This window comes from Schistocerca cancellata, chromosome 3 (genome assembly GCF_023864275.1).
Source record: "Schistocerca cancellata isolate TAMUIC-IGC-003103 chromosome 3, iqSchCanc2.1, whole genome shotgun sequence".
NCBI classification, from domain to species: Eukaryota; Metazoa; Arthropoda; class Insecta; order Orthoptera; family Acrididae; genus Schistocerca; species Schistocerca cancellata.
In genome coordinates, this window is record NC_064628.1 from 326248006 (window position 1) to 326272374 (window position 24369).

Genomic DNA, 24369 nt, shown 5'->3' on the forward strand with positions numbered 1-24369 from the left:
CCAAAGCAATAGGTTTTCTCAAGAATGTAGAGAGGAAGAAATATTTCATAAATGAAATGCAGATATTTGCTATATCAGGGTGTTGTATTGAGGACATTGTCTTATATTTTTTGGTGGTAGTAAATTGCAGTGCTTCCATTGCTTTTTAAACACTGTTCAGATAGTGATGTGCAATAATAAATTTATGCTTCATTCACATAGTAATTAGCAGTGCATAAAAATTAGTTGTTTTAGTTGGTAAATGATTCAGTAAACTACAAATGAGTTGCACACGGAGTTGGCCGTAAACAGTAGCCATATTCGCAAATTGTGAATGACTAAAGAAGCCACAGCTGTTTTTGGATGTTCATGGTGCACAGTGCCTTCACAGCTTTGCTTTATAAATTCTACCAATTAAATCTTAGTTATTTTTAATAAACAGTTAATCAAATTTTTAGTATGTAATTGAAAATATTTCTTTCTTTTGATGTGCTTCAAATGAAATCTGTCACAAGTTTGACATATTATCTTTAGTATGACTAAAACTTATTTTATGTTGTTTGCAGAAACTAGCAGAGGGTTTGAGTCCAGTTCGTCTACAAAGCAATAAGAATGCTGATCTCACTAAACTGCAGTACCGGGACGGTGCAAGTCAGGTTAGTTGGAAGACAGGAGTGTATGCTACTGGTTTTTAGGTTTTTGCTCACTTACGCCTTCCCTTCCCTTCCTGCCTACCCCATGCTGTGTTTAGGAAGGACACCAGGATTTGGTGTGTGTGTGTGGGGGGGGGGGGGGGGGGGAGCACTGCAGGAAGTAGCTCCTGGTAAGAGGACAAGTTTCGTTTGGTTCATTTAGCAATTGTACTGAGATGTGGCTGTAGTTTGAAATGGATCACTTTTTCTAAAATTTCTGTTCTTCCCGAAACTCTGTTTTTTCTTACTAAAATAATCAGTCATTTGACTATCCACTACATGGCATTGAAGAAGTCTATACAGTTATCAATTTACAAGATGAAAGCAAGTGCAGAAGTACTTATAAACTCTTTTGATTTCACAACAGACAGTTCTTAATTAGGAGAAAAATGGCAGTTTGAAAACACTAAGAGAGAAAAACTCAGATGAGACCAGGAGGGAAGAGCTGACCAAAATTGCTGCTCGAGAGGGAGACACTGTCCAAAGCTACAAGGAACTGAGATAATTAAAACTGAAGTAAACTAATAATAGATGACAGGCAGCATATAGGAAAAAATAAAGGATAAATTATGGAAAGCACTGAAAAGTGATATAATACACAGAAAAAAGTGAGGAGAAAGACAAAAAGGGAAGGGTAGTAATGTATGTAAGTGGAAAAAATTCTAGATACCAGAGACAGACACAGAAAAAATTATAGGAATGAGAGGAGAAGTGAAGTGAGGCTATTAGTATGACAAAAAGGAGAACAAAATTAAGTAAAAGCAAATGATGTAAGAAGGTTTGTGTGGGAGAGAAGTCTGTTTATATATAAAGTTATTAGTCTGTGACCATCTATTCTCATAGAATATTTGACAAATATTGTAGAAAAAGTGTTTGTCACTCTTGACTGTCACCTTGCTCCTGTAGGCTTGAACAGATAGATCAGTATCAGTACTGAATATAAAGTGCAATTGAAACACACATTTAAGAACTGAGAGTAGGAAATCAGTTTTAAAGCATAGTAGGTGCAATACAGAGATTGACAAGGTGTGAAGCAGGTGTAGGAAACTACTTCATATGGTAGGCTTTCACTGGAAGGCAAGAGTTGTGGTTATACCATATAATTTGATAAATCAGTTGCAGTTTATCATAGTATTTTAGTGAAAGACAGTTGCTTCTCAGATACGTAAGTGCTGTGTTCTAGGAGTAAGTTGTGCAAAGATAGTTCAAAAGAAGTATTTGTTCACAGGTATGACTAAGAAATCAAAATATTCATGAGATGGGTGGAACAAAGTGTGAAAGTGTCTCACAACACTTTCACCTTCCTTAATGCCCAAGACACTCTTTTATTAAGGGAAACAATGTCAGCTGATCAGAGTTGTGTTGGCTTGACTTCAATAAGGCCTTGGGAAGGAGGCATTCATTGATAGGAATGCCAGTATATGAGACATATTAATATCAAGAGATGTGGGTAGATTGTGAAGTGTCTGGTAAGAGGATAGCTGCAAAAAATGTTGAAACATATATTACAGAAGTATTTAAGAAATTTTAAGAAAAATACATTGCCCTTTGCTCATGTGACTTTTGAACTTGATCATTAATTCTATTCAAATACCCATAATGGCCCAAAAAGTTAGGATTCTAACATAAAGCAAGTAATAGCTTAGCCAGAAGCATGATAGTGATGTGTATTAAAACCATTACTGTGTTGCATTAAAGCTCTTAGCCAAGGTTTGACTGTAAGCTGTGGAATGCTGCTGCTTCATTATAGCGTACATCCTCATATTGCAAATGTTGTAACACAAAAGTTATGCTGAATCACGTGGGCGATATCAAGCACCCGCCTATGGTTCTGATCTCTCCCCGTGTGATTACTATGCCTTTGGTCCCTTAAAAAAGGCCTTGAAGGGCCAACGATTCCTGTTGGATGAGGATGCTTAGTAAGCAGTTACGGACTTCTTCAGGCAGCAGGACATTGTTTTACCAATTGCATATTTTAAACCTGGTGCATCAGTAGGATGATTACCTTAGTGCTTACTGTAATTTTGCCTGATTGGCATATCGGTTCTGGAGTGTACAGTCTTCGAACAGAAAATTTTTGATTGTCCCCTCACATTTGTGATGTTTTCCTCGCATTGGCCATTTTCCTACCAAGGCAGCACACATTTTCACTTCTTTTATTATGCAACCCATTTTTGATCATAACCAAATCATCATCTTCTTTCTGCTATTCTCATTTTATCATTATGCTCATGATTTAAGTTCTTTCATTTGTATGCTCTCACATTTTTGAGAATAGTTCTATATGTGGTTCATTTTGTCCTTCCTGCAGTATCTCCAACTGAAAATTGTCGAGGTTTGACACTTTCACACTGGTTAAAGAAACATATGATGAATTGTGTGCTTGTCTTTGAATATTCTTTACATCTTTTGTTAATCAAACTTGATAAAGATCTAAGACTGAGGAACAACATTCACTTCCTTCATAGATCCGTTACAGTTCTTCAAGATTCTTCTAGTTACTCTCCATTTGGCATCTGCCTTCCACACAACTAAATTTTTGACTGTTCTACCCTAAATTTCTCTGAAAGCATGCCCTTGTATATTTGACTACTCACACATGTGTAAAACCATGTGGTCCAAGAAAAGCCTCACTTCTTGGCAGTAAGTGTAAGGTTTCTTTACATTTTGCTTATGTCTTCCCATTTAGACTGATGTATAGTATGAGGGTGGTTTGAAAAGTTCTCAGAACAGAATAGAGAAAAAGTACTTAAATCACTGAAACTTTTTTTTAATTTTTCAATGTAGTCTCCTTGTAGATTAATGCACTTGGTCTAATGATTTCCTAGTGCCTTGATCCCCTCTCGAAAATGAGTTTCCTCCAGGCCTGCAAAATAGTTGTCAACTCTGGCTATCAATTCTTTGTTTGAAGTGAATCTTCATCCTCCAAGAAAAATTTTCAGTTTTGTGAAGAGATGGAAGTCTGACGGCCACATCAGGTGAATAAGATGGATGTGGCAACAATTCTTACCTTAGTTCACGTAATTTTGACGTGACGATGGCACATGTTTGCGGGCATGCATTGTCTTGCCGCAGCACCCATCTTGCAGGTAATTGTTTCATTTCTATAAAATGTGATATACCCTTTGAGATGACATCTGGAAAGCATGAGCAATTTCACACACTTTCAGTTGGTGATCCTTCATGACCATTTTGTTCAATTTTGCAATTATTTTTGGAGTAGTGACACAGCTTGGCCGACCACTGTGCGGATCATCATCTAAGCTCTCCCGATCAAATTTAAATTCATTTGTCCAATTGGCAACAGTTGAATATGAAGGAGCAGAGTCCCCCAGTGTATTCTGGAAATTGGCATGAATGTGCTTTGCTTTCATACCTTTCTTTATGAAGTACTTAATCACTGCTCGAATCTCAATTTTATTTTATTTTTTTTTTTTTTTTTTTCCGTCTTTGCAAATCACTATGTAGGAGCAACAACAAACAGAACCACGTCACTGCCACAGTTCTCTTCCAAGAGCATTGCCATGGCACGTGTTGACAGGCAACAGTCCAATGAATATCACGTGAACAACTCATCGCTGACCTCTCGTGGTGATTCCAAGAACTTTTCAAACCACCGTATTACAAGGGACAGTCAGAAAGTAGAGCTCTTATTTCTTTCTCCTTCATTAAGTTGATAATGTAGCAATTGTGAATTTGGCACACTTCTGCAAACCTTCTTCTAGAACCTACTCCAGTAACTGCATCCTACATTAACAGATGACAGCTTTGTACAAATTTAGAAAATGGCCAACATTAATATATGCGTAAGACATTATTCTGTGATTGAATTCCTTACTACAGAAGGTGAAATGCCTAATTACATTCATGAAATCCTGAAGCAGGTGCATGGAGGTGCTACTGTGAATTACAACACCATTAGCTGATGAGTTCTTCACTGTAAAGAAGCTGAAGGGAAACACAGTTGGCTGATGCATTGTGCAGTGGCAAGTGAGCAACTGCACTGACTTCTCACAACATCCATTGCGATGACCAGATCATCCAGTCATCCATTTTGACCACTTGGTAACAACATATGAAATGTGTCACCATATGAAAGCTGTGTGATGGCCTTATTGAAAACTGGTTTGCTCCAAGATTTGTACAGCAGAGTATCAAAATTGTTGACCGATTAAAGTGGCAAGGGAAGCAATTGCATCCAATCTGCAACACTATCAGACTTCCATCTGTCCAGATGACATGGAGAAGCTCATGAGGGCATACTTTAAAGATGTGGAGACCTTGTAAATTCTGTGTGTCAGTGACTGAGGAAGCAGGACCATAATTTTCACTGCACAGGTATACATGCTTTTGTTTCATTGTGGGTGAAAACTGTATACAGAGATGATCATATTGACAAGTGACGTATTAATAATGAATGTTGTAGCTGTTGTCCTATATATATGGTTTACTTTTCTTGTAAAATAAAAATAAAAAGAATGGGAAGAATTACCGTATCACCGAACCTCTCACAACAAAAAAATCTACCATTATATTGTTCACATTTATTTAATTTACCAAGTAACAGTTAGCATTCTGAAAGCTAAGATGATGCAGAAAAAATTCAGAGCTCCATTGTGACCACAATGGGTACTTTAGAAAACTGGTTCCAGTTAAATGGCTTGAATGTGAACATTGCAAAAACCAATATGGTACATTTCAAAACCAAACATTTGAAATGTATGGATCTTAAAATACATTATCACAATCATCCTATGGAAGAAGTTAACACAGTCAAATTCCTAGGACTAAATGTGGACAACAACTTAACCTGGAGTACACATATTGAGTTCCTATCAAATAAACTAAGCAGCTTTGCATTTGCAGTGCAAATACTAGCAAACTCTACTGACATGAGTACACGAAAAATAGCATATAATAGTTATTTTGAATCTGTCATTAGATATGGTATTATTTTCTGGGGAAATTCAAGTAGTATATCTCGAATACTGAAACTGGAAAAGAAAATTATAAGATACATGTATAGTGCACAACAAACAGAATCTTGTCCCCCATTACTTCAGAACCTGCAAATCCTAACAGTTCTCTCCATATACATTTATGAAATTATAATCTTTGTACACAGCAGACAAAAATTATTTGAGGAAAATCATTTTAACCACACATACAACACAAGAAATAAAAATAATTTTGTGTTATCCACACACCATTTGAAATTACATGCACGAACTCCACAGTATATGGGGATGACAATATATAACAAGCTAATGGGCAAAAATATATTTAATATGAAGCCAGAGAGTCTAAAAATAAGGCTACAACAGATTCTGTGGGATAAATGCTACTATTCAGTAGAAGAATTCATAGAGGATGACATGATAATTTGAGCAACGGTTAATTAATTGTTAGTCTTTTATTGTATGTGTAACAAAATTGTATTATTATTATGATACCATTTGTTAAAATCAGTTGTTATAATTAATTGTTGGTTTTTTATTGTATGTGTTGTTTTATATTGGGTTATTGTTATGGTGCCATTTGTTAAAATCAGGTGTTGTAAGTATATGGTAAAACTTTACCAAAATTTTGACGTGTCTCCTGTACCTGAATCAAATGATTTAGATTGTGTATGTTATGAGACTAATAAACCACAATTCACAAAAAATTCATCCAAAGAACAAACAAGGCACCTAACTGGTCGGTCTCTTGTTCCCACACAGCCTCCCAGCTCTTTTATGGACGACCTGTTGATGTGTCAGTGTGAGCAGAGGTGTGGCTGGTTGTTCTATAGTTCTCTGGAATCTTGGCATTGTCTCCTCAGTTCGACTGGGTCTAGGCTCGCCTGACCCTACAACCTCCTTATACTAGGCCCTATCAAGTACTGCGACTTAATTACCATACTATAGACATCTCGCAAAATGGAAAAATTGTCAAGGTGTCCATTGAAAGAGTGAAACCAGCATGGACCTTGCCATTGCCGAAGCACAAAAGCGCTCCTCAAATTCAGGATGATAGAGGTTCAGGTGACCCTACACCTAGTTGAACTGAAAAGACAATGCCAAGATGCCAGAAGACTGTAGAAAAACCAATCACACCTGTGCTCACACCGACACATCAACCGGTCGTCTGTAAAAGAGCTAGACGACAAGTCAAATTAAAGTACTCCAACATGCCCCCCCATGAACCATGGATCTTGCCGTTGGTGGGGAGGCTTGCGAGCCTCAGCGATACAGATGGACGTACCGTAGGTACAACCACAACGGAGGGGTATCTGTTGAGAGGCCAGACAAACGTGTGGTTCCTGAAGAGGGGCAGTAGCCTTTTCAGTAGTTGCAAGGGCACCAGTCTGGATGATTGACTGATCTGGCCTCGTAACAATAACCAAAACGGCATTGCTGTGCTGGTACTGCGAACGGCTGAAAGCAAGGGGAAACTACGGCCGTAATTTTTCCCGAGGGCATGCAGCTTTACTGTATGATTAAATGATGATGGCGTCCTCTTGGGTAAAATATTCCGGAGGTAAAATAGTCCCCCATTTGGATCTCCGGGCGGGGACTACTCAAGAGGATGTTGTTATCAGGAGAAAGAAAACTGGCGTTATACGGATCGGAGCGTGGAATGTCAGATCCCTTAATCGGGCAGGTAGGTTAGAAAATTTAAAAAGGGAAATGGATAGGTTAAAGTTAGATATAGGGGGAATTAGTGAAGTTAGGTGGCAGGAGGAACAAGACTTCTGGTCAGGTGACTACAGGGTTATAAACACAAAGTCAAATAGGGGTAATGCAGGAGTAGGTTTAATAATGAATAGGAAAATAGGAATGCGGGTAAGCTACTACAAACAGCATAGTGAACGCATTATTGTGGCCAAGATAGACACGAAGCCCACGCCTACTACAGTAGTACAAGTTTATATGCCAACTAGCTCTGCAGATGACGAAGAAATTGAAGAAATGTATGATGATATAAAAGAAATTATTCAGATAGTGAAGGGAGACGAAAATTTAATAGTCATGGGTGACTGGAATTCGAGTGTAGGAAAAGGGAGAGAAGGAAATGTAGTAGGTGAATATGGATTGGGGCTAAGAAATGAAAGAGGAAGCCGCCTGGTAGAATTTTGCACAGAGCACAACTTAATTATAGCTAACACTTGGTTTAAGAATCATGATAGGAGGCTGTATACATGGAAAAACCCTGGAGATACTAAAAGGTATCATATAGATTATATAATGGTAAGACAGAGATTTAGGAACCAGGTTTTAAATTGTAAGACATTTCCAGGGGCAGATGTGGACTCTGACCACAATCTATTGGTTATGACCTGTAGATTAAAACTGAAGAAACTGCAAAACGGTGGGAATTTAAGGAGATGGGACCTGGATAAACTGAAAGGTCCAGAGGTTGTACAGAGTTTTAGGGAGAGCATAAGGGAGCAATTGACAGGAATGGGGGAAAGAAATACAGTAGAAGAAGAATGGGTAGCTTTGAGGGATGAAGTAGTGAAGGCAGCAGAGGATGAAGTAGGTAAAAAGACCAGGGCTCTTAGAAATCCTTGGGTAACAGAAGAAATATTGAATTTAATTGATGAAAGGAGAAAATATAAAAATCGGTTAATGAAGCAGGCAAAAAGGAATACAAACGTCTCAAAAATGAAATCGACAGGAAGTGCAAAATGGCTAAGCAGGGATGGTTAGAGGACAAATGTAAGGATGTAGAGGCTTATCTCACTAGGGGTAAGATAGATACTGCCTACAGGAAAATTAAAGAGACCTTTGGAGATAAGAGAACCACTTGTATGAACATCAAGAGCTCAGATGAAAACCCAGTTCTAAGCAAGGAAGGGAAAGCAGAAAGGTGGAAGGAGTATATAGAGGGTCTATACAAGGGCGATGTAATTGAGGACAATAGTTTGGAAATGGAAGAGGATGTAGGTGTAGATGAAATGGGAGATACGATACTGCGTGAAGAGTTTGACAGAGCACCGAAAGACCTGAGTCGAAACAAGGCCCCCGGAGTAGACAACATTCCATTGGAACTACTGACTGCCTTGGGAGAGCCAGTCCTGACAAAACTCTACCATCTGGCGAGGAAGATGTATGAGACAGGCGAAATACCCTCAGACTTCAAGAAGAATATAATAATTCCAATCCCAAAGAAAGCTGGTGTTGACAGATGTGAAAATTACCGAACAATCAGTTTAGTAAGCCACAGCTGCAAAATACTAACACGAATTCTTTACAGACGAATGGAAAAACTAGTAGAAGCCGATCTCGGGGAAGATCAGTTTGGATTCCGTAGAAATACTGGAACACGTGAGGCAATACTGACCTTACGACTTATCTTAGAAGAAAGATTAAGGAAAGGCAAAACTACGTTTTTAGCATTTGTAGACTTAGAGAAAGCTTTTGACAATGTTGACTGGAATACTCTCAAATTCTAAAGGTGGCATGGGTAAAATACAGGGAGCGAAAGGCTATTTACAATTTGTACAGAAACCAGATGGCAGTTATAAGAGTCGAGGGACAGGGAAAGGGAAGCAGTGGTTGGGAAGGGAGTAAGACAGGGTTGTAGCCTCTCCCCGATGTTATTCAATCTGTATATTGAGCAAGCAGTAAAGGAAACAAAAGAAAAATTCGGAGTAGCTATTAAAATCCATGGAGAAGAAATAAAAACCTTGAGGTTTGCCGATGACATTGTAATTCTGTCAGAGACAGCAAAGGACTTGGAAGAGCAGTTGAATGGAATGAATAGTGTCTTGAAAGGAGGGTATAAGATGAACATCTACAAAAGCAAAACGAGCATAATGGAATGTAGTCGAATTAAGTTGGGTGATGCTGAGGTAATTAGATTAGGAAATGAGACACTTAAAGTAGTAAAGGAGTTTTGCTATTTGGGGAGCAAAATAACTGATGATGGTTGAAGTAGAGAGGATATAAAATGTAGACTGGCCATGGCAAGGAAAGCGTTTCTGAAGAAGAGAAATTTGTTAACATCGAGTATAGATTTAAGTGACAGGAAGTCGTTTCTGAAAGTATTTGTATGGAGTGTAGCCATGTATGGAAGTGAAACATGGACGGTTAATAGTTTGGACAAGAAGAGAATAGAAGCTTTCGAAATGTGGTGCTACAGAAGAATGCTGAAGATTAGATGGGTAGATCACATAACTAATGAGGAAGTATTGAATAGGATTGGGGAGAAGAGAAGTTTGTGGGACAACTTGACCAGAAGAAGGGATCTTTTGATAGGAAATGTTCTGAGGCATCAAGGGATCACCAATTTAGTATTGGAGGGCAGCGTGGAGGGTAAAAATCGTAGGGGGAGACCAAGAGATGAATACACTAAGCAGATTCAGAAGGATGTAGGTTGCAGTAGGTACTGGGAGATGAAGAAGCTCGCACAGGATAGAGTAGCATGGAGAGCTGCATCAAACCAGTCTCAGGACTGAAGACCACAACAACAACAACACATGCTTTAAGGGGGAGGACAAGAGACTGACCAGTTAAGTGCATTGTTTTTTCTTTCTGCGAGTGGCTGGTTTCTCTGGTTTGATGTATATTCTTTGTTTTTCATTTTTTTGTGTAGAGCTGTACTTTTGACGTTAATCAAAGTAAGATAAATGTCTCTTAAGTATATGTGGCTTTGAATTCTGACCTACACAATCAAATTCTTTTGTGTTGTGAAATATTCACAGTAAATTTTATTACTCTGCATAATGTGTTACTTACTTGAAACACATTTTCAGGTAATTTTGTCACTCGGCAAAAAAGAATTTAGTCATCAGGAGCATCAGAAAGTTTTTGTTGATGACAACGCCGAATGGGTGAGTGCACGTATTCAATTAATTTTTATTTTATTTATTTATTTATTTATTTTTAAAAAAAGGACGTTCCTTCCCGTTTGCATGACCATGCTCTGTTGTCTTTCTGTATATTCCTGTTACTGTTATGAAGCTAGTTATGACATCAGTTGTGTTTCTTAATTTGTTACTCATTGCCAGTTGTCATTTTTATGTTGTTATTAATGTATTGTTTCTGATGTTGAACTACCATATGTGTCTGCATAAAATAATTTTCTGTGCTTTTATTTCTGAATAATTCTTCCGACAAAGTTTGTGTAGGAGAGCTCATAGGCTAACCCTATGCCACAGTAAAAGTGTTGTTGACAGAAAGCAGAGAATAATAAATGAATAAGCACCTCAAATGTTTGAGTAACTCAAAATCGTCTCGAAACAAGTCAGAATCCAGGTACTCCATTATTGTAGTGGAAAAAGAATGTGAAGATACATTAAATTTTAGTGGGGGAAATGAGTGGAAAGAATGATCACCAATATAGTGCACTGCAAATGAAACAAAACATACTGGGATGATTGATCTCACATGATGTGTCTTGGTAATCTGCAAAACCTCAGTGCAGCAGTGGAGAAACATGTCTTCTGGATCCAAAACCTGTTAAAACACATTAACGTTTAAGATATCATTGTGTGATCAGTTAATTTTGGTCTTTTCTCATATTCTTTTTCTTTTATTACTTTATACTTTACATTTTTAATTTTGCAGTAAGTATTATTTGCTATCACTTAAACTTTTAAAAATAAATAGGTTACTAGCTGACAGTGCTGTTCAAACTGTACAACTATAGATTAGTACTGACAGGCAAATGAGTATTGATGAGTCCTTCACTTTCCTCATTTAATCCTTCAATTTTTTTAATTCCCAGTTTTGTTAGACAATACATTATCTGTGTGCAGTTTAAAAAATGTAAGTGAAGACATGGTATAGATCAATGGCAAAGTGCCAGACTACAATTCCAAAGGTCAGTCCTAGGATTCGTATCTGTCACTTAACACTTCTTTCACCTCTGGCAATGTTTGTTAATGCAAAAAATACCAAGTTTCCCTGTGGTTTGAAGTCCGTGTTTAATTGTAGGCCCTGACTTGGTAAGACAGTTTTAAAGGTCAGAGAAAGGCAAAAGCATACCACTTCCATAGGACCATCCCTAGTAAAACACTGTGGTGTTCAAACCAATGAGAGCATTACCTTTACCTTTAAAAACCTATGTATAATTTAAAATGAGAGGCAATGTTCTCGGCATGCACGGTCTTCCTTAGTTACATATACCCCATAATACCTCCTAAGTGTTCCTAAATGGTAAGCAGTTCTGTGAGCCTGAATTCTGTCAGATGTTGAACTCACTGATACCATATATTGACTTTGATGCATGTTGTAATAGTGTTGCGCTGTGTGAAATATTTTCTGCACAAAAAGGAAGAGAAAAGAACACCAGTAACATTACCTGCCTCTGTATTCCTGTGTGAAATGGAGCCTGTGGTGACAGATTGATCTACAGTGTAGCCTGAGGTTTAGGGTGGCTTAGCCTGAGGTTTAGGGTGGTTGGAAGGTGACAGTGAATAATTAAGTTGGCAAGTCAATGTATTTGAGTACAAAATATTACTCATGGCAAATAACTGATTTGTAATGTTGCCTTGGTTACCTTGAGTTGAGCCAACAGATTTGCTGTTGTAAGAATAACTGTAATTCTTCTGGTGCAAATATTTTGCGTGTAATGGTTTTCAACAAGTGGTTTATGGACACCATTTAGATGACATCATGGATGAAAGCAGATTGATGGTTTCGCAGGTTGTGTTCTTGTTTCAACAAACCAGACTTCTGACGTTGGAGAATGGTCAGTGACCCCAACAGTCAGTTACCTTAAGCTGTTGCGGCAGTGTCCATTAGGCACATAATTTGTTCATCCGGGAATGTGGGGTTTTGCTTAAACACCTTATTTACAAAGATGGTGGAAATGTATTTAAATAATTAAAATTGTAACAATAGGAAAAGATGGAAACTATGTAAGTAAATTGATAATGAGATTAAATGGCCAGCAGAGGGAAATTGATGGGGGGCACTCATAACATCTCATTTGTATCAAGTTTACTCAGGAATGAAGTTCTCATCTTAGTTGACTTTTTGTGGGACCTGTAGAACCCCACTTGCCCCCACCCTCCCCTGTGGGTCTGGGGATTAGAATATGCCCGAGGTATTCCTGCCTGTCATAAAAGGTGACTAAAAGGAGTCTCATATGTTTTGGTCTTTATATGATGGTCCCCTGTAGGGTTTGACCTCCATTTTTCAAAATTTTTCCAAAGAGCGAGCCAATTAGAGAAGGGTGCCTTACATGGTGCATTGTGTCCATCGTGCCTTCAGATCTTTAGCCCACCTTCTCGTCATTGCACTGCAGTCCAGCTCATTCTCCATCTCTTGGGCAAGGACGCCTTCCTGGGTGCATTTTCCACCATGCACTATGCAGTGTCGCTTTTTGTGCCGACGATGACCATGGACTTCTTTGCACCTCATATCCAGCACGGTAGCCAGTCTGTTGTGGTGGGGCCACCATATACCCTGTTGGTTGTAGTCCCCTGACAATACAGGGATCGCTCTGCTGATGCCTGCACCGTTAACTCCCCATGTATGCCAAGGAGTAGATGCCCGTCATTCTGGGGCTCCGGGACTCCCCGCAATGGCCATCCTGCCAGGTGGCCTTTGCCGTGGCTGGGTGGCACCCGTGGTGAGCTCCCCTGGTCGGAGTGGATGGCAGCAGGGCGGATGACACGCAATGAAGTGTACCACATCATCACTTGCTGGTTATCAAACACCAGCAGTCTCTAAGCGTTACAAGTCTCAGTACAATGCAAAAAAGCACGGCCCTAAATCATTAATCTCCCTGGCCACACCATGGGATGAACGCCAGGCTAAGGATGGCAGCGAACCTTATTCACCCCGGTACCTTGTATGTATGAGAACTGATGGGGACTCTGTTTCGATGAAGTGACAGTTTTTTGTAGAGCATTCAGAGGACAAGTTTGGAGAGAGAGAGAGAGAGAGAGAGAGAGAGAGAGAGAGAGAGAGAGAGCTTGTCAAAAATGCGATCTGGGTCAGTCTTAATAAAAACAGCATCCTCTGCCCAGTCACGGACTTTCCTCATTTGTAACCTGTTGGGGGATGTTTCTGTTGCCATCACGTCCCATAGGAGCTGAAATATGGTCCAAGGTATTATATTCCACAGGGACCTTTCGCAATTTGATGACGAGCTGCGCGCCAATTTAGAACAGTGAGGTGTTCATTTAGTGCAGCATGTCCATCAGGGTCCGAGGGATAGTCAGGTTTCCACTGGTGCCTTCATCTTGGCCTTTGAGGGTGACACCTTCCCCAAGAAGGTCAAGGTGATGGTCTACTGCTGTGACATCAAGCCCTATATCCCTCCCCTGATGCGGTGCTTTAAGTGCTGGAAGTTTGGCCTTATATCTTCCCACTGTAATTCCAGTGTCACATGTCGAGATTGTGGACATCCATCACATCCCAATAATCCATCTGCCCCACCTCCCATTGGTGTTAACTGCAGAGAACGTCATTCACCTTGCTCGCCAGACTGCAGGATTCTACAGAAAGAGAAGAAAATCATGGAATACAAGATCCTGGACCGACTGACCTACACTGAGGCTAGTAGAAAATACGAGTGCCTGCACCCTCTGGCTGTGACCCTCTCAATATGAGTGCCTGCACCCTCTGGCTGTGACCCTCTCAATATGAGTGCCTGCACCCTCTGGCTGTGACCCTCTCATATGCCACCACTACGAGAACAGTTGTAGCCCCATCAGTTCCGTGAATTCTGGTTGGCTCTGAACCAGAAGGCTACACCTGCCCCCTTGGAGGTGGTCAGTTCCCCCACCTGTTGCTCCCGCACCACTTACCCAACCGTCCAGTCCTTACTTCTCAGCCGGAGAAGCATAAGTCTTCTTCGGTTCCTCTCACCAGGAAGGGGTCCCTTGGGTCACTCCCTTCCCAGGTTTCTGCTAACGGGAAAGATGACTCCTGTCAGTGGCTGAAGTGCCCAAAAGCAGCTGGTCGTAGGGCTTCACGATCATCCTCAGTCCCGGAGACTGAGTCAGTGAAGCCCTCCCAGCCAGATAAACCCAAGGAGCAGTGAGAGAAGTCCAAAAAGACGACCCGTAAGACCAAGGAAATTGTGGTGGCACCCACACCACCGCTGCCTACAAGCTCTGTGTCTGGGGATAAGGTGGAGATTCTGGTGTCCGCTGAGGACCTAGATCTCACCAGGTCCTCAGACACAATGCATATAGACTGCTCAGGCAATAAGTCTGTGGCAGCAGGTGACCCTGAGGCATAAACTACCTCATTGAATGTTCCACACCTTCCCAGTCTCACTATCACGTCATCCTTCAGTTTTTTCCTCTGCCTGACTGATATACAGCAAGTGTTAAGCTTTATACCTGCTTTCTGCATTGCCCTCCAGGAAACCTGGTTCCTGGAAATGCAGACCCTTGCCCTCTGCGACTATAAGGGATATTACAGGAACTGTAGGGACTATAATAGAGTATCAGGTGGAGTTTGCATTTATGTCCTAAACTCAGTCGGTGGTGAAACACTGACCCTTCAAACCCCTCTTGAAGCTATGAGGATGATGCAGGAAATAACTGTCTGCAATGTATATCTTCCTCCAGTGGTGCAGTACCCCTGATAAGCTCCCATCTGCTTGGAGATTATATGGGTTAATTAATGATTGTTATGTTACATTCCTCTTGTTTTAGTTGACCTTGTATATCAATACTTCGTTCATTGTTAAATGCAATGGTGTGGTACTAACTGATGGAGACGCATTAAGAACTGGTAAAATTTAATTTATTTCCTTTATCACACTGCACAAACATAAACACACTATTATTCAAACTGTGTGCCACTACTATTAAACAGAGAGATAAATCCTTTGCTACGCAACTGCCTTTGGCTCATGCAGCCTACACCTTCCACAGCATCTCAACAACTGCTTCTGCTTGCGACTCTCTCCGCCACTGGGCATTGTCGCCCTCCAAAGAACAACCACTTACAGATACTACACACCAGTACCCTCACATCCCCACCAAAACAAAACTAGAGCTAGGTTACCTTTTGCGGGGACTCAGAAGTCCTAGCGAAAGTTATACAATAAAAAATCAAAATTTGAAAATTACACTGATTAGTATTTCATGTCAAAGTAGTTGCAATAAGTATTTGACCCTGAGAACAAATGACTTTCAAAATATAACTAATGTTAATTAGCCTTATCTCCACGCTCATAAAACATGATCAGTGAATATAGCAACTTGAAAATTATTTAATGACAGCAAGAACTTTACACATAATTTACTAACTGTCTGTTAATCAGCAAGAAAAATGTAAAAAAGATAAGGTAATGTGACTGACACAGTTTCCCTTTTGTTGGAGATATCAAGCATATTAGTAAAGGTTACTCTTAATTACACACATGAATCACAGTAAAGAACATAATTGACACTAAGGAATGGAATCTGAATAAATGAGCCTAATTTTAAATAACCTAATACAAATGTAAAACCTATGTACACAAAAGCATTGACACTATGCATCTGTCAAAACTACAGTTACAGGCATAAAACATTTTATCAATTAACTCTTGAAATTTGTAAATTGGCACACAGACTACTTATACAAAAATCAGTACATACCTTTAAAGAAATATTTTCCATTTACAACCAAGTTACATTGAGTGAATCATTAATAAACAAAAGACATTTTGTTGACTTGAGCACTTTTCACACCATAAGGAAATATTGGGGACTCTGCTTTGGGGCCCTACCTATAAGCTGAGCAGAACTTCACACGATTTCACTAGGGGTACTGGCATTGTCGCCACTGAGGACTCACAAACACTATACATAACACAGCACTTGTTACTCTGCTTTTATCACTGTCCTATGTGTTGAGCTGGTCGTCACACGCAGTTACGACGTTTGATGCAAGGGAAGAGTGACATCGCCGCCGCCAGAGACAGGAAGATCTAGGAGCTGTTGTTACGCCCACGAATAATAGCCGCATTCCACTGTACGGTTCGTTGGCGGCACGTTCCAGTTATGTTGACAAGTGCCGGATGCCAGTCAGCTGTTCGTGAAGTCAGCCACCTCCTCCTCCCCCAAACCGTAGCACACCAGGTGTCAAAGGTCATTGGCAGGCAGGCATGAAAACAATAAAATAACATTACGGCAGTGTGAAGTAGCAAAAGACTAACGCGCTGCGCGCTTAGCTGTGCACTGTTGCCTGCTTCCTGAAAACCAAAACAAACGCTACAAGCGTCGCTCTGTTGTCCACTGCTGCGCCTGTCACAGGACATAAGAGAGAGTCACACAATATCAAACACAGAGAATAAGATGCACTCACTGCAGCTACCGACTACAGTCTTCAACATCTCGCAATAGCTACCGACTACAGTCTTAAACATCTCACAATAGCTACCGACTATTTTCCAAAGGTTTGTCCATCAGTAACGTAGCATATTTATAACTAAACACAGTTCACTAATTGACACTTATGCAACTTAATGTTCTCAACATGTTGTAGGCTATGATATTTGCCAGATTTAATCACTTCTACCTCCACTGAATTCGGGTGAACCAGCTTTCTAATCTCGAATGGTCCTTTGTCAATTATCTGATTAGCCAACATCCTTTTGATTTCCTTGTTCACTGCTTCTCTCTTCGCTAAAGGTATTGCATGCGATTTGCTGCAAAATGGTTCATGTTCCTTGACTTTAATTTTGCAAACACATCCTTTTATTAATCCAGGTAATTTTGAAAACAGGTAAACTTCGCGTCTCAGCACTTCCATTAATTCCTCTCTTTGTGCTTATGTCAAGTTCACCGACGTCTGGATCTTGATTTGAATACCAGTCAGAGCGTCTTCATCATTATTCTTCTCTCGCAGAGCAGGATCTTCCTCAGAATCATCATAAGTCGCCAGTTCCTCTTCTCCTCGGAAACGCATTAGCCTCATCTTCACACACACAGCACTCTTATTTTCTTCATTAATAAATCCTTTAAACATTATCTTCTTCTCGATATTATTTATTCTCATCCGCAGACACCCCTTTTCAAATTAAGTATTGCACCTCATTTCAGTCAACCATTCGATTCCAAGAACTAATCCGACATAAAGAGATCCAACAATTAATACGCTCTGTTCATACTCGTCTTCATTGATTCTAAACTTCAATAGAGCTTGACCTTTAATGGGTTTGCTTCTATTACCTACAGCACTGACAATATGTACGCCGTTCACGGGGAATGTTGGAAATGCCACCAGATTATTTAATTGTGAAAACAGATTTTCTGTAATTGCACTCACTTCGCTCGCTGAGTCCAGTTGTGCATCCACAATAATTCCGCATACCTCCACCTCTACAAAAGGCATTAAGATTTCTTGATCATTATTTTCATCCTCTCGATACAAATCGTCTTTAATATCATCTACTCGTTCACACTTGATTGCGTTAATCGCTGCATCCGACACATTTCTTGTTAACTTGAATTTCGGAGTGGGTCGTCTACGAAACTTGACTTAGTTTACCACTTCACGGTCATGTGGATTATGCTCTGGGCTCCTTTTTTGTTCCAGCGATCGTTGTTGTCTTCTGTTTTCTTCATACTGTGATCGATCTGAGTACTGATTGTAATTAAATCTGTTTGGTGCGTCATACTCATTTCTTGTTTGTTTTCTGTCCCCTCTTCTATCAAATCTGCTTGGTCTTCCATTAGTCATAAATTCTTGTTGCGGTGGGCCATTAACACGCGAATGACGATCATCATTATTTCTCTCGCGCTGTTCGCGTTCATGGTTAAGTACATCAATTCTCTCGATCATTAGGCAGGTCTGCTCCATGTTCAATTTTGGAGTGAGTGCTAACTTTTCACGTACCGCGAAAGGTAACTTCTATATCAAAATTAACATCAATTCCTCTTCCTTGACCGGATCATCAAGATAGGCATTGTCGTTCCAAAATTTCTGCATATATTCACGCATTGTTCCATAATGTCTTGTGTAGTTCGGTGGTGTAAGAATCTTTGATTTTACATCCCATTGTTTTTCTCGCGACCAAAATTTACTCAAGGATGCAGATTCAAATTCTTTGAACTGTGAATAATTTTCTGAAACACTGATGCCCCAGGTATGTGCTTCACCTTTCATGTGGCTAATGCGTATATCAATTTTCGCATGTTCCGTATAATGTCTTGGAAACGCGTGTCTAAATTGCTTAATAAACGCAACTGCATGGATACCTTGTTTCGGATCGTAATCTTGAAAGTTGCGTACGCTCAATCCATTATCTACAATAACTTAGGTACGTTAACCATACTGTTATCAACTTCACGTAATGCTGCATTGATTTCCTGACGTATAAGGTCTTTATTGACATTGTTCAAACCATTTTCGGATGACATTACCTTTTGGCAAATTTTGCCTACTTCAGTACTCAGTTCAGTACATTGCATCTGTACGCCTTGAACTAACTTAACAAGTGTTTCTTTGTTGCCTTTACATGTACTCTTAATTTTAAAAATTTCATTGTTTTGAGCCTTGACTGTTTCTTGAACTTTGTTAACTAATATGATTGCTTGTTTACCTTGTTCATTAACTTTTGTGTTAAGATCTTGCATTTTATTATCAAGTTCTTCATGTTTGGTATCACATTCCTTTTGGAGCTCCTTAATGTGTCTGATTAAGTGAATTAGTGAGCTCAGTTCACAAGTTAACGATTGCATTTTATAAATTCTTTATTTCTTCATTGGCGTTCCTACTTTCCTGTTTGATTTCTCTCAACATCTGCACTATCAAACCGTTAGTGCTAACACTCATTCCCGTTTGTTGACTACTCACTGGTGTTGAACTAGGTGTCGTTGAATCGAAACTAACTACACCACTATCTTCCATTACGTTAAGTGTGGTATTCTCAAGTCCAAACTCGCATACTACATTGACTAAAGCATTAACTTGTCCCCCCTCATTAATAACTTCACTGTTGTTTTGCGTTGTGTCCACCATGTTAACAATGTTCACAAAAATCACTGTCTGTTAATAATCAATTCCAACACTTAATTTAAAAGATCATATTATAAGTATCACAGTCTCTAAAATAGTTCAGAGGTCCTTTCCTAATTTCTCCTGTGCAACGTGGAAAACAATTAGAAACGAAGTGCTGCAGTTGCAATTAGCTACTTCACTCACCGTTTGTTGTGCTGTCTTCTCCGACGATCCGAAGATTGTGAAGGAATCGACGTCCGATACACTCGTCGCCAAATATAAGCTCCCGTCTCCTTGGAGATTATATGGGTTGATTAATGATTATTATGTTACATTCCTCATGTTTTAGTTGACCGTGTATATCGAGACTTAGTTCATTGTTAAATGCAATGGTGTGGTACTAACTGATGGAGACGCATTAAGAACTAGTAAAATTTAATTTATTTCCTTTATCACACTGCACAAACATAAACACACTATTATTCAAACTGTGTGCCACTACTATTAAACAGAGAGATAAATCCTTCGCTACGCAACCGCCTTTGGCTCACGCAGCCTACACCTTCCACAGGCTCTCAGCAACTGCTTCTGCTTGCGACTCTCTGCCACTGGGCATTGTCACCCTCCAAAGAACAACCACTTACAGATACTACACATCAGTACCCTCACACCCTGAATGTATTAGCTGCACTGATTGATACTCCGTAAACCTTTCCTACTTTTGAGAGATTTTAACGCCCGTAACCCGTTGTGGGGTTGCACCGAGCTTACTGACCGAGGCAGAGATGTCGAAACTTTACTGTCTCGGTTTGACCTCTGTCTCTTAAATACGGGGGCCGCCACACATTTCATTGTGGCTTATGGTAGTTACTTGGACATAGATTTCCATCTATCCACTGGACTTCTTCCATCTATCCACTGGATTGCACATGACCACCTGTGTAGTAGTGACAAATTCCCCATCTTCCTGTCACTGCCCCAGCATCAGGCCCACAGACACCTGTCCATATGGGCTTTAAACAAGGCAGAATGGGAAACTTTCACCTCTGCAGTCACCATCGACTCTCTCCTCCACATGGTAACATTGATGTGATAGTTGAGCAGGTGACTACAACAATTGTTACTGTGGTGGAAATATGTGATCCCTTGCTCTTTCGGTTGCCCCCGGCGAAAGGTGGTCCCTTGGTGGTCACCGGAAGTCGCTGAGGCAATTAAGGAGTGTCGGCGAGCTCTCCTTCAGCATAAGTGGCACCCTTCCCTCGAGCACTTCACAGCCTTTAAGCGGATCTGTGCTTGTGTTCGCGAGCTTATCAAAAGATGGAAGCAGGAGTGTTGGGACAGATATGTCTGGACTGTTAGGTGCCATACGTCAGTTTCCCAAGTCTGGATGAAGATCAGATGTCTTTTTGGGTACCAAATACCAACAGGTGTTCCTGGCATTAACATCAATGGCATGTTATCTACCTACGCAAACGCAATTGCTGAACACTTTGCTGAGCTCTATGCTCGAGCCTCTGCATCGGAGAACTACCCCCCCGGCCTTTCGCACCCCCAAATGGTGGATGGAAAGTAAAGTCCTCTTGTTCTTGACACACCACAGTGAACCCTATAACGCCCCATTTAAAGAGTGGGAGCTGATCAGTGCCCTTACACATTGCCCCGACACAGCTTCTGGGCCAGATCAGATCCACAGTCAGATGATTAGCCCATCAGCCTCACCAACGTTCTTTGTAAGCTGCTGGAACGTATCGTGTGTCAGTGGTTCTGTTGGGTCCTACTGGCTCCATGTCAGGGCGGCTTCAACCAGGGTCACTGTACCACTGATAATCTTGTGTCCTTCGAGTCAGTCATCCGAACACCTGGTTGCTGTCTTTTTTTATTTACGAAACGCATATGACATGACCTGACGACATTATTTCCTTGCCACATTATACGAATGGGGTCTCCGAGGCTCGCTCCCGATTTTTAACCACAATTTCCTGTCGCTTTGTACTTTCTGCGTCCAAGTTGGTGCCTCCAATAGTTCCCCCCACATCCAGCAGAATGGGGTTCTGCAGTGCTCCATATTGAGTGTATCTCTATTTTTAGTGGCCATTAATGGTCTAGCAGCAGCTGTAAGGCCTTCCGTCTCACCTTCTGTGTACGCAGACAACTTCTGCATTGCGTACTGCTCCACCAGTGCTGGTGTTGCAGAGCGGCACGTACACAGCGCCATCCACAAGGCACAGTCATGGGCTCTAGCCCATGGTTTCCAGTTTTCGGCCACAAAGTTGTGTGTTATGCACTTCTGTTGGCGTCATACTGTTAACCGGAACCGGAATTTTACCTTAATGATGATTCCCTCACCGTAGTGGAGACATGTCGATTCTTAGGACTGGTTTTTCAATGCCCAATTGACTTGGCGTCCTCTCCTCCGTCAGCTTAAGTGGAAGTGTTGGCAGCACCTCAATGCTCTCCGCTGCTTGAGCAACACCAACTGGGGTGCAAATCGCTCTATGCTGCTGCAGCTCTACAGAGCCCTTGTTCAATCCCGCCTTGACTATGAGAGTGTGGTTTATGGTTCAGCAGCAATCTCAGCATTGCATTTACTCCACCCAGTGTACCACTGTGGCATTCACCTAGCGACAGGAGCTTTTAGGACAAGTCCGGCTATCAGTGTCCTGGTGGAGGCCGGAGTCACTCCATTGCAGGTTAGGCGTGCACAATTGCTCTCCAGTTGTGTTGCACATATTTGTAGTTCTCCTGCGCATCTGCATTACCGTCTACTTTTCCGGCCCACAGCAGTTAATCTCCCTGATTGGCGGCATAGGTCGGGGCTTACAATTGCAGTTCTTGTGCGATCCCTTCTCTCTGAACTGGAGTCCTTTCCTTTGCCACCTATACTTAAGGTTCATTCACGAACACTTCCATGGTGTACACCTAGGCTGTGGCTTCGCCTGGACCTTTCACGTGGCCCTAAGGACTCAGTTAACCCTGTGACTCTCCACTGTCACTTCCTCTCGATTCTCGACACGTACTGGGGCCAGGAACTGGTTTACACCAATGGCTCGATGGCTGATGGTCATGTTGGCTTTGCCTGTGTTCATGGAGGACATACAGAACGGCACTTCTTACCAGATGGCTGCAGTGTTCTCATGGCAGAACTGGCGGCCATATCTCGTGCTCGTGAGCACATCTGCTCATGCCCAGGCGAGTCATTTCTCCTGTGTACTGACTCCTTGAGCAGCCTACAAGCTGTTGACTGGTGCTACCCTCGTCATCGTTTGGTAACGACCATCCAGGAATCCATCTATGCCCTGGAACTGTCCAGTCGTTCAGTGGTGTTTGTCTGGACCCCAGGTCACCTCGGAATCCCAGGCAACGAAATTTCCGACAGGCTGGCCAAACAGGCTACGCGGAAACCACTTACGAAGATCAGCTTCTCTGAAACTGACCTGCATTCAGTATTACGCCGCAAGGTTTTGCGGCTTTGGGAGATAGAATGGCATAACCTCAGTACGCACAACAAGCTGCATGCCATTAAGGAAACTACGAATGTGTGGAAGACTTCCGTGTGTGCCTCTCACAGGGACTTTGTGGTTCCCTGTCAGCTCCGCATTGGCCATACTTGGCTGGTGCATGGTTACCTCCTCCATCGCAAGGACCCACCTCAGTTTCGCTGTGGCTTACGAATAAAGGTTGTCCATCTCTTGCTGGACTGCCCACTTTTAGCCGCTCTGCAGTGGACTTCTAACTTTCCCAGCACCCTACCTTCAGTGTTGGGCAACAATGCCTCAACGGCAGCCTTAGTTCTACGTTTTATTCAGGGGGGAGAGTTTTATCATTTGCTCTAAGTTTTAGCACATGTCCTTTGCCCCTGTGTGTCCTACACCCTAGTACTTTCAGGCTGGAGGTTTTAATGTGTTGCAGAGTGGCTGGCTTTTCCTTTTATCCTCATGGTCAGCTAGCCATGGTAACCTGCTTTCTTGTTTTAACCTCTTCTACCTGTTTCTTGTGTCTTTGTGGTTTTCTTGTCCTCTTTTGTCCATTTAAGTGTTTGTTGCCCTTCAGTCGTTGCTGTGGTTTTCCTTCCATTCTGTTTTGTGTTGTAATTCTCATTGCCTTATTCTCGCCCTTGTGGCATTATTTCCTTTGGAACAAGGGACCGATTAACTAGTAGTTTGGTCCCTTCCCCCTCTTTTAAACCAACCAACCTGTAGAACCTTTCAATCGACATTCCTGGCTGCTTGGGTTGACTGCCAGTGTTTATCAATAACGATTCAATAAACAGAGCCTGGGAGGGTGCCCACTGCTCACACTTTCAGAAAGATTGTAGTGATTGGGCATTGCAGTGATGACTGCAGTGACAGCACACAGCATTTGATGTATTTATATTCAGTGATATGTATTATCTCTTTGGGTTCGTAGAAGCTTGATATTCCATGGTCTTCAATACTAAATGTTGTATTTTATCTGGATATGTCGCTTTATGATTACTACTGTCTTAGTATAGTACGAATACACAACGAGTTTAAACTCAAGAACTCACTCCCCCTCCCCCATGAACCATGGACCTTGCCATTGGTGGGGAGGCTTGGGTGCCTCAACGATACAGATGGCCGTACCGTAGGTGCAACCACAATGGAGGGGTATCTGTTGAGAGGCCAAACAAACGTGTGGTTGCTGAAGAGGGGCAGCAGCCTTTTCAGTAGTTGCAGGGGCAACAGTCTGGATGATTGACTGATCTGGCCTTGTAACATTAACCAAAACAGCCGTGCTGTGCTGGTACTTCGAACAGCTGAAAGCAAGGGGAAACTATGGCCGTAATTTTTCCT

General features: G+C 41.3%; 1 protein-coding gene across 7 annotated transcripts in view; it reads left to right on the plus strand.

Annotated features, from left to right (window-relative positions):
- LOC126175019 (inositol polyphosphate-5-phosphatase A) overlaps nt 1-24369 on the plus strand; it is a 275390-nt gene that overhangs the window by 151896 nt on the left and 99125 nt on the right. For all 7 annotated transcript variants that reach the window (XM_049921515.1, XM_049921517.1, XM_049921511.1 and 4 more), the window contains 2 exons: nt 546-635; nt 10411-10488. In XM_049921515.1, the coding sequence (XP_049777472.1) occupies nt 546-635; nt 10411-10488 (168 nt within the window). The remainder of the gene's footprint in view (nt 1-545; nt 636-10410; nt 10489-24369) is intronic.